The sequence below is a fragment of the Mauremys mutica genome, chromosome 1, assembly GCF_020497125.1.
Source record: "Mauremys mutica isolate MM-2020 ecotype Southern chromosome 1, ASM2049712v1, whole genome shotgun sequence".
Classification (NCBI taxonomy): Eukaryota; Metazoa; Chordata; order Testudines; family Geoemydidae; genus Mauremys; species Mauremys mutica.
In genome coordinates, this window is record NC_059072.1 from 370,235,692 (window position 1) to 370,246,119 (window position 10,428).

Genomic DNA, 10,428 nt, shown 5'->3' on the forward strand with positions numbered 1-10,428 from the left:
AATAGCTCTCCGACTGATGATCAGTCTATCTTTCCTTCTGGCATTGTTGTTCCTTCTGGACAGCAGGAGTGAAGGACAAGGTAAAAGAGCTGGTAACCTCTCCTTTGTCCGCTGATAGACCCACTGTGCCTTTGGATCTTGCTAAAACAACCTCTCCACCTGAGGACATAATAAAGCCTCCAACCAAGCAAGGTGATTGTGCTAGTAACTTCTCCCTTGCTGCCTCACTACCGGACAGCTACGTGAACTAAGATTGCAAAAAATAGCTAGCCAAAACTGCCTGAACATAAAACTTTTAATATTCCTTAGCCTTTCCTTCTCACGAACTTAGGGTGGGGATGGGAAAATAATATTTTTCTAAATTATTAGTTTGCCCTTTGTAAAGGTGTTTAACCAACGGATGTGGTATAATACTTCACAAAGAAGAGATGTGTTTGAACACCGATGGACTGTAATCAATGTTATACTGGGAACCATAAAGTTCATGCTGTCCTTATCCAGTTTTCAAGTTACCTTTATATATCCAAATTGCTCTAAAGGAGCTGCCATTCGGCTAGCACAGCAAAAGACCTAGGCTTCTTCCAAAAAGAGAAGAGATTTAACTGGACACCTGTGGGATGGGGCCAATAGCGCAGCTGCGTTTTGGAATAGTCACAAAAACCAACAGCATGAGGAAAAATTAGGCCAATTGGAAAAAGCCACTGGTCTTATTACTGGAGCACAGCTAATGCAGATTCAGGCTGGGGTTGGTAAATTGCATGTTATTTCCGCCCTTAGTTCAATAATCCAGAAGTTGCTAGCAGAAATGGTATTAAATGTCACTGAGGCTGAGAAGGCATTGCAGTGCGACTTGGCATGTTCAGAAGTTCGGGATTTCCTGAATGACCAGCTAATGGCCATTCGGAGTGATCTTGAACACCAGGCCTGGCCCACTGCCCTTACAGACACTTCAGGGGTACCATCTGATCTATGGACATGGAGGCATACTTGGAGGTTCTCTGGGTGAAGGTGTGGATATTCACAGTGCTCCTTCCAAGCTTACAGACCGGTTAGAGGGATGTGGGCTCCCACATACCGAATCCTGCCGGGTCTGTAAGGAAAATGAATGTGGGATTGGGTAATTCACCAAGACATTTGGGAAATCAAGCCACCTGGTATGCCTAGCTGATTCATAGTCAGTGTTCCTAAAATAACACCCAATATTTGGATTGGGATAAGAAACCAATGGACACTCTGGCCATTAGAACCCCCACAGCTTCAGTGTATATGTAAATTCAAGCCAGGGGGAATTGTCATTGTTCATGACTGTTTGTTGGGAGGATATGAGACTAGGAACCCTCCTGACAGGAGACATGCTCTGCCAGGCTAGTAACAGTTGTGTACTTGTTAAGGCCCATATTGTATACGATGTCAATTTTAACATCACTATGACTGCAGGCAGCCAGATTATCTATTGGCCTGCAGACAAAAATTTGCAATCACCCTTAGATATCAAATGCTCTTCAACTGGATGACCCTGGTGCCCAACCATTTTTTAAATCTGCTTTTATTCTTATCAGAGGTCCAAAAAAATTTTTTTTTTATTTACAAGGGCAAATTCATATCCTTGAAAATATGTATCAGGTAGAAAAGGGTGCTTTTCAGACAGCCTATAAACTGTTTCCTTTGTGTATTAGTCAAGATGTGCTGTGTACAGTAATCAAAATTATGCGCAAACCCCATCATATTGTTACCATGAGTAGGCTAACACTTGTAGTGGTGTTGGTTGGTTTGGGATTGTGCCTTTGTTATTGCTGTTGCAAGAAACATTGCTGTGCTTGTAATTTTTTTGCTAAGGCCAGTGCAATGGGAGAAAGTGGCATTAATGATTGTTAATAACATTTTTTATAAAAGTTGGAATTAGAAAAAGGAAAAGGAAAAGGAAAGAAAAAAAATAATGGGCTCATGAATGTGAAAGTTTAGGCCAAAAATGGTGCCAAAGAGGACCCAAAGGGGGGAATTGTGGAGGAAAAGGCCCAAGGCCTAAACTTTAGTTAAGTAAACCGTGTGTATGGCCTGGAAGCAGGAGGGGGGAGGTAGAAGGAGAAGGGTAGAAAGAAACTATAGAAGCAGAACTAACCGTCTGTAACAGTTTGTGATTAATGGCTGTCCGGGGGCAGAGCAAGGGACCGCAAAGGGTAGAAAACCAGGAAAAAGCTTGCCTTGCTTTAGCCCTTCTATGGATATACAATTTTAAGGCAGTATATGTAATTGTTGTGGGTTTATCCTATATAAGCTTTTGTATTTTGTCTATTGGGGAGGGGCGGTTCGGCTGCCTTGGCTGACACCCCCATGCATGCATGTTTGATTAATCAATAAAGGTGCGTCGGGCTGATCTGATCCATAATCAATCATGTGGTCGATTTTCCACAACAATACATTAATATGTACGTTATTTTCTTTTGTTTATATCAGAATTAGACACAGTGCTCCTGCCAGCTAATTGCTAAGTTATCTGCCACAAAACTAGAGTTTTCAAGACCCGAAGTAGCCCTTGGAATCATGGTTAAAGTTGCCACCCCCCCCAAAATCTGAAATGGCTCCTTTGTAGCTGGGGGGTGGGGTGGAAATGATCCAGCAAGTGACAGGGAGAGCGGAATAGAGGAGCAAGCGACGGGGGCGGGGCCTTGCGGGGGGAGAGGTACAGCAGGGTCGGAGCCTTAGCAGAAGAGGTGGGGCAAAGGGTGGGGTTTCAGGGTCAAGTTACCAGCATTAGAAAGGTGGCAACCCACTGAATTGTACAGAGACCTATTCCCCAGTTTGTCAGGCTGACCCAGCACAGTAACATCAGGAAAGGATTTCATGTCTTTTTGACTGCCCGGTAAGTGATTCAAGGAAGATGCCCCAGCACCATGTCACCAGCCAGCTCTGCACAGAGCTCGGTCTGAGAGCCAGGGCACCAGGAGAAAACTTTACGTCCCTTTATGACTAAGTAGCCGGAGCAGCCTGCCCCGGATCTGTTTGGTCCTCACCCCATAGATGATGGGGTTTAGCATGGGGGGCACAAGCAGGTACGTGTTGGCAATGAGAATGTGGAAATGCAGGGGCACATTGTGGCCAAAACGGTGTGTGAGAAAGGAGAAAAGAGCTGGGATGTAAGAGACTAAGATGACACAGAGGTGGGAGCTACAGGTCCCAAATGTCTTGAGCCGGGCGTCCTTTGTGGGGAGGCTGAAGATGGCCATAAGGATCTGGATGTAGGACACAGCGACAAAAAACACATCCAGACCCATCACCAAAAATGCCACAGAGAGGCCATAGTAACTACTGATGTGGATGTCGGCGCAGGCCAGTTTCACCACGGCCATGTGCTCACAGTACGAGTGGGGGATGATGTTGGTTCTACAATATGGCCACCGCCTCGCCAGGAAGGGATAGGGCAGTGAGAGCATCCCTCCGCGCAGCACCACGGCCAGGCCAATCTTGGCCACCACGGGGTTTGTCAGGATGGTGGAATGTCTCAGGGGGTCACAGATGGCCACGTAGCGATCCAAAGCCATGGCCACGAAGATCCCAGACTGTATCGCAGAGATGCAGTGAATTAAGTACATCTGGGTGATGCAGGCACTGAAATCGATCTCCCTGGAATTGAACCAGAAGATGCTCAGTGTTTTGGGCAGGATGGACGTGGACAGGACCAGGTCGCCAATGGCCAGCATGCAGAGGAAATAGTACATGGGCCTATGGAGACTCGGCTCCCTCTTTACAATGAACAGGATGGTGAAGTTCCCCAAGATGGCTATGGCGTACATGGCACAGAAGGGGATGGAGATCCAGACATGGGCGGCTTCCAGGCCTGGAATGCCCAGCAGGATGAAGGCGGAGGGGTTGGTGAAGTCAGTTGTGTTGGAATCTGACATGGAGTAGGGGAGAAGGTGTCCAAATCTGAGACAGAACCGTGTGTCCTGCATGTAACATATGTTCCCCTGACTTCTTTTATATGCCCAGGCTCTTGGGTGATGGTCACAGTACAAATACCTGGATGGAGAGACAATGTTAGTATGAGACATTACATGCACTACTGGAGGATGTTCTCATGGGTAAAGCAGATTGATCTCTCTTCTCACACTGAAAAATGACATTTTCATTACTCAGATTAATGAATTATGAACAACTGACCCTACCAATGCCAATTCCATGTCTCAATAATTCTACATGTCGTCGTGTGGGAAACCTTAATAGCCACCAGCACGAAACGTGAGTGTGGACACTGGTTTTCCATCATTGTTCCTTAGTGCAATGAAACCCAGGCTAGAGAGTCCATGTTGTAGGGAGTTCCTATCTCAAATCTGAAAGTGGAAAAAAACCCCAAACAAACAAAGAAACAAAAAACCTTTGCCAGGACATGTTCCAGGGAGAAACATCCCAACTAGAACACACCTCAGGGCAAAGACATGGGCTTCATTGATAGCAGATCCATGGAAACACCTGCTCATTCTCAATAGTGGCCAAATCAAAGACAATGTTTGGAAACCTAAGAAATGGGATAGAGAATAACCTGCTCTGGAGATGTGCTCGGTTTTGGTCATCCTGTGTCTAAAAGGGATACAGCATTATAAAGGGGATTTCTGAGACAGGCTCTGAGAATGGGGGAGGCTGCCATATGCTGACAAACTGAAAAATCTGGAACAGTTTACTTTAGAGAAGAGACACTAATTGAGGCATATGATAGAGGGAAAGAATAGAACTGATTACATTCAATTGGAGAAACAGAGAACAGTTCCCAGCCAGTAATACCTGTAGATACTTAGTGCTTCAAAAGGGCTAATTCCCCAAAGCTGTAGAAAATTATCAAGAAAACTGACTGGGCAGAAAATATTAGACAGAAACTTGGGACTGAAGCTTGGGAGTTCGTTAAGAAGAGTTTATTCGATAGCTAAAAAGTCACGATTCCACAGTCAAGGAAGTAGAGACCTTTGGCTAAAAACCCAATTCAATGGCTAAGTGAAGGCAGGAATTATATGGGAAAAAGCAATATATACTGTGGCAAGGCACCTTCTCAGTCTCCCCAGCTTCTGCTGCTTTTAGCCCTGGTGAGACAGGCTTGAGTAATGCGGTCGCCCTTAGGACACAGGGGAAGTCTGCTCCTGGTCTCTCCACCAGTCCTGTTTAAAGTATTTTTACTCCCTTGTGGACAGAGAGTACTGCCTCTCCTCCTGGTGAGGCTCGCTGTCTTGCTGCTCCAACACTCCTGGCAGCAGGGCTCCTTCTCTCTCTGCTTCCCCCCTTCCTTCCTCCCAGGGAGGGGTTTAAAAAGGTCTCAGGCAGCCCCAAGTTGGAATCAGCTCTCCCTCAGCTGATCCTAATTTGCTACCTTGGTCACCCTTTCTCAGCTGAACCTGATTGACCTGTAGTTGCCTCCCAGTTGATAAGGAGGAGGGCCTTTTAACCCTCTGGGACTGACTCCTACCCCCCTTGCAGCTGTCTGTCCTGAGTTTATCACAATACAAATGGGAAAAAAGGGAAAATAGACAGCAAGCAATACAAATTGGAAGTTATGAAAATTGATAACGGATGTTAAAGACATCAGGGAAAAATCCATGCTTGGCAGGGCTAAGGATAACAAAAAGGAGGTTATTAAGTATGTTAAGAACAAGAAAAATCCTAGAAAAGGTTTAGGCCAATTCCTAGAGGGAGAAAGGAAACTTCTTAATGTTGCAGAAAACGTAGATGTGTTGCAGAAATAGTTTTGTTCTGCATTTGGAAAGAAGCAGTATGAGGTGCTCCTATCACATGAGGTGATGGAATAGTCTCCTGTCCATTAGCTGCCAAGGAGAATGTTAAACAGCATCTACAGCAGAACCTCAGAGTTACGAACACCAGAGGGATGAACCGACCGATCCACCACACATCCCCTTCGGAAGTAGAAGTGCACATCCTGTCAGCAGCAGGGCAAAAAAAAAAGGGGCAAACACAGGACAGTTCTGTGTTAAATGTAAAGTATTTTAAAAAGGGGGAAATTTAAAAAAATAAAAGATGTCACAAGGTTAGGAAACAAGGGAAAAGCTGGTATGGGATTAGTTAAAAAAAAGTCTAGGAACATACTTAATGCCAGTAAACAACATAGTTTATGGAAAACAGGTCTTGTCAAATAAAACTGATTTCATCCTTTAATGAGAGCACACGTTTGGTTGATCAAGGGTACTGCAGAGATGCAAAGAACTTCAATTTCTCTGAGACATTTGATTCATTAGGGGAAAACTTTCAGATAAAAAAATGACCAGTCTACAATATCAGCAGAGCACATGTGAAGTGGATTAAAAACTGGCTAACTGACAGATCTCAGAAAGCCATTGTCAAGGGGCCAGTGTCAGCAAATGGGGCTGTTTCTAGCGGGGTTCTGCTGGGACAGTTCTAGGCCCAGTGCTATTGAATATTTTCAGCAGTGATCTGGAAGGAAATCACTGCAGATAAAATGTGCAGGCAGCCCAAAGATTGGCAGCGTGGTCACAATGAGGAGGCCAGGGCAGCACACCCATTGATGTGGAGCATTTGGAGAGCTGGGCCCATACAAACGAAATGTTTTAATACAGTCACATGAAAAGTTATTCTCTCTGAACCGGCAATGCAGGCTAGGCCTACAGACTAGGGCACCATATTATGGAACGCAGGGACCCTGAAAAGGATTTAGGGGTCACGGTGGAAACCAACTCATCATCAGCTCCGAGTGAGGTGCTGTGGTCAAAAGGGCTGATGTGACCCTTGGATGAATAAACAGGGGAGCAGGGGAAGGATTTTACCTCTGCACAGGGCATTGGTGAAACGAACTGCGTCCAGGTCTGGGGTCCACATTTCAAAAAGGCCGTTGAGAAATTGGAGAGGGTGCAGAAAAGAGCCACAAAAATGCTTGGAGGCTGGAGAAAATGCCTGACAGAGAGAGATTTAAAGGGCATCATATACTTAACTTATCAAAAAGACGATCAAGCAGAGACTTTCATGGGGTGAAAACTATTGGTAAAGTGGACAAAAGCAGAGCAAGACCCAATGGCTGGAAGCTGAAGCCAGACAAATGCCAGCTGGAAATAAGGTCCAAATGTTTAGCACTGAGGGTGATTAACCTTTGGAACAAACTGCGAAGGGAAGTGGTGGATTCTCCAACTCCCCATTTCTGCAGACCCAGACTGGATGCTTTTCTGGAAGATCTGCTTGAGGGCTTGTCTACACTTAAGATGCTACAGCAGCACTGCCATAGTGCTTCAGTGTAGACACTATTTACACCGATGGCAGGGGTTCTCCCATCAACGTAAGTAGCACCTCCCCAAAAGGTGGTAACTAGGTCGATGGAAGAATTCTTCCATCGACGTCATGCTGTTTACACCAGGGTTAGATTGATTCGGCGACATCTCTCTGGGGTGTGGATTTTTTTTTTCTATTGCAAAGGAAGAAAATGCAGTTGTGGGTTGCATTAACAAAGGCATAGCATGCAAGTCTCCGGAGGTGATAGTATTCCCCTACTCAGTGCTGGTTAGGCCTCAGCTGGAGCATTGTGTCCCGTTTGGGTCACCAGTGTATAGGAAGTTTGTAGAGAAACCGGAAAGGATCCAGAGCTGAGAGACAGAGAGGATCCAAGGGATGGAATACAAACCATATGAGCAAAGGCTGAAGGAACTGGGTATGTTTAATTTGGAAAAGAGAAGATTGAGCGGGGACATGACTGTGGTCTTCACCTACTTGAAAGTCTGACATAAAAAAGATGGAGAAAAGTTGTTCTGTCTCACCACAGTGGGTGGGACAAGAGTCAATGGGTTCAAACTACAGCAGAGCAGATTTAGATGAAATTTCAGGAAAAACTTCCTAACTGTAAGGACAGGAGGACAATGGAACAGATGCCTCGAGAGGTCATGGAAGCTCCTTCACTGGAGGTTTCCAAAGGAGGCTGGATCCTCATCTGTCTGGGATGGTTTTGATGCAACAAATCCTGCATTGAGGCAGGGAGTTAGACTAGATGTTCCTTACGGTCCCTTCTCACCCTCTGGCTCTATGATTCTATAATGTAAAATCCTAGTGTGGACCAGGCCTTAGTCACACACAAGTTACTGAGCTCAATCTAGGGGTAATTGGGTAAAATTTCATGGCCTGTGTTACACAGGAGTTCAGACAGGATGATCTAATGGTGCCTTCTAATGTTGAACCCAACAAATCCATTGATAAAGAAAAGATAAAGATCAGACATTTATATTTACTCTGTCTCACAACATATGAACAAGGGAATATTCAATTACATTGAAAATCTGAACATATAACACTGAGAAAAGAAAATTGTTTACATATTCCATATTTGGCCTGTGGAACTCTTTGGCACTGACATTACTGGAGAAGAGCTTAGCTCTTGGGAGAGCAATACAGCGGTGCACAGACAATCTAGGAAGTTTCTGGAAAGTGTAGGGGACAATTTCCTGGTGCAAGTGCTGGAGGAACCAACTAGGGGAAAAGCTCTTCTTGACCTGCTGCTCACAAACAGGGAAGAAATAGTAGAGGAAGCAATAGTGGATGGGAACCTGGGGGGCAGTGACCATGAGATGGTCGAGTTCAGGATCCTGACACAAGGAAAAAGGGAAAGCAGTAGAACAGAGACCCTGGACTTCAGAAAAGCAGACTTTGACTCCCTCAGGGAACTGATGGGCAAGGTCCCCTGGCAGAATAACATGACGGGGAAAGGAGTCGAGGAAAGATAGCTGTATTTCAAAGAAACCTTATTGTGGTTGCAGGAACAAACCATCCCGATGTGTAGGAAGAGAAGTAAATATGGCAGGCGACCAGCTTGGCTTAACAGTGAAATCCTTGCTCGTCTTAAACACAAAAGAACAGCTTACAAGAAGTGGAAGATTGGACAAATAACCAGGAAGGAGTATAAAAGTATTGTTCAGGCATGCAGGTGTGAAATCAGGAAGGCCAAATCACACTTGGAGTTGCAGCTAGCCGGAGATGTTAGGAGTAACAAGAAGGGTTTCTTTAGGTATGTTAGCAACAGGAAGAAAGTCAAGGAAAGTGTGGGCCCCTTGCTGAATGAGGGAGGGAACCTAGTGACAGAGGATGTGGAGAAAGCTAGTGTACTCAATGCTTTTTTTGCCTCTGTCTTCACAGACAAGGTCAGATCCCAGACAGCTGCACTCTGCAGCACGGTATGGGGAGGAGGTGACCAGCTCTCTGTGGAGAAAGAAGTAGTTCGGGACTATTTAGGAAAGCTGGACGAGCACAAGTCCATGGGGCCGGATGCGCTGCATCCGAGGGTGCTAAAGGAGTTGGCCGATGAGATTGCAGAGCCATTGGCCATTATCTTTGAAAAATCATGGCGATCGGGGGAGGTCCCGGATGACTGGAAAAAAGCTAATGTAGTGCCCATCTTTAAAAAAGGGAAGAAGGAAGATCCAGGGAACTACAGGCCAGTCAGTCTCACCTCAGTCCCTGGAAAAATCATGGACCAGGTCCTCAAGGAATCAATCCTGAACCACTTAAAGGAGGGGAAAGTGATCAGGAACAGTCAGCATGGATTCACCAAGGGCAAGTCATGCCTGACTAACCTAATTCCCTTCTATGACGAGATAACCAGCTCTGTGGATGAGGGGAAAGCAGTGGATGTACTATTTCTGGATTTTAGCAAAGCTTTTGATACAGTCTCCCACTGTATTCTTGCCAGCAAGTTAAAGAAGTCTGGGCTGGATGAATGGACGGTAAGGTGGATAGAAAACTGGCTAGATGGTCGGGCTCAACGGGTAGTGATCAATGGTTCCATGTCTAGATGGCAGCCGGTATCAAGTGGAGTGCCCCAAGGGTCGGTGCTGGGGCCGGTTTTGTTCAATATCTTCATTAACGATCTGGAGGATGGTGTGGACTGCACCCTTAGCAAGTGGAGTGGTTGATACGCTGGAGGGTAGGGATAGGATACAGAGGGACCTAGACAAATTAGAGGATTGGGCCAAAAGAAATATGATGAGGTTCAACAAGGACAAGTGCAGAGTCCTGCACTTAGGACGGAAGAATCCCATGCACTGCTACAGACTAGGGACCGAATGGCTGGGTAGCAGTTCTGCAGAAAAGGACCTAGGGGTTACGGTGGACGAAAAGCTGAATATGAGTCAACAGTGTGCCCTTGTTGCCAAGAAGGCTAATGGCATTTTGGGTTGTATAAGTAGGGGCATTTCCAGCAGATCAAGGGATGTGATCATCCCCCTCTACTCAGCACTGGTGAGGCCTCATTTAGAGTACTGTGTCCAGTTTTGGGCCCCACACTACAAGAAGGATGTGGATAAATTGGAGGGAGTCCAGCGGAGGGCAACAAAAATGATTAGGGGGCTGGAGCACATGACTTATGAGGAGAGGCTGAGGGAACTGGGATTGTTTAGCCTGCAGAAGAGAAGAATGAGGGGGGATTTGATAGCTGCTTTCAAC

General features: G+C 45.7%; 1 protein-coding gene across 1 annotated transcript; it reads right to left on the bottom strand.

Annotated features, from left to right (window-relative positions):
* Positions 1 to 2,951: 2,951 nt before the first annotated feature.
* On the bottom strand, positions 2,952 to 3,899 carry LOC123350959 (olfactory receptor 52N2-like). The gene has a single exon (XM_044989932.1). It carries the CDS (start codon positions 3,897 to 3,899, stop codon positions 2,952 to 2,954), a length of 948 nt encoding a protein of 315 aa, XP_044845867.1.
* Positions 3,900 to 10,428: the final 6,529 nt, after the last annotated feature.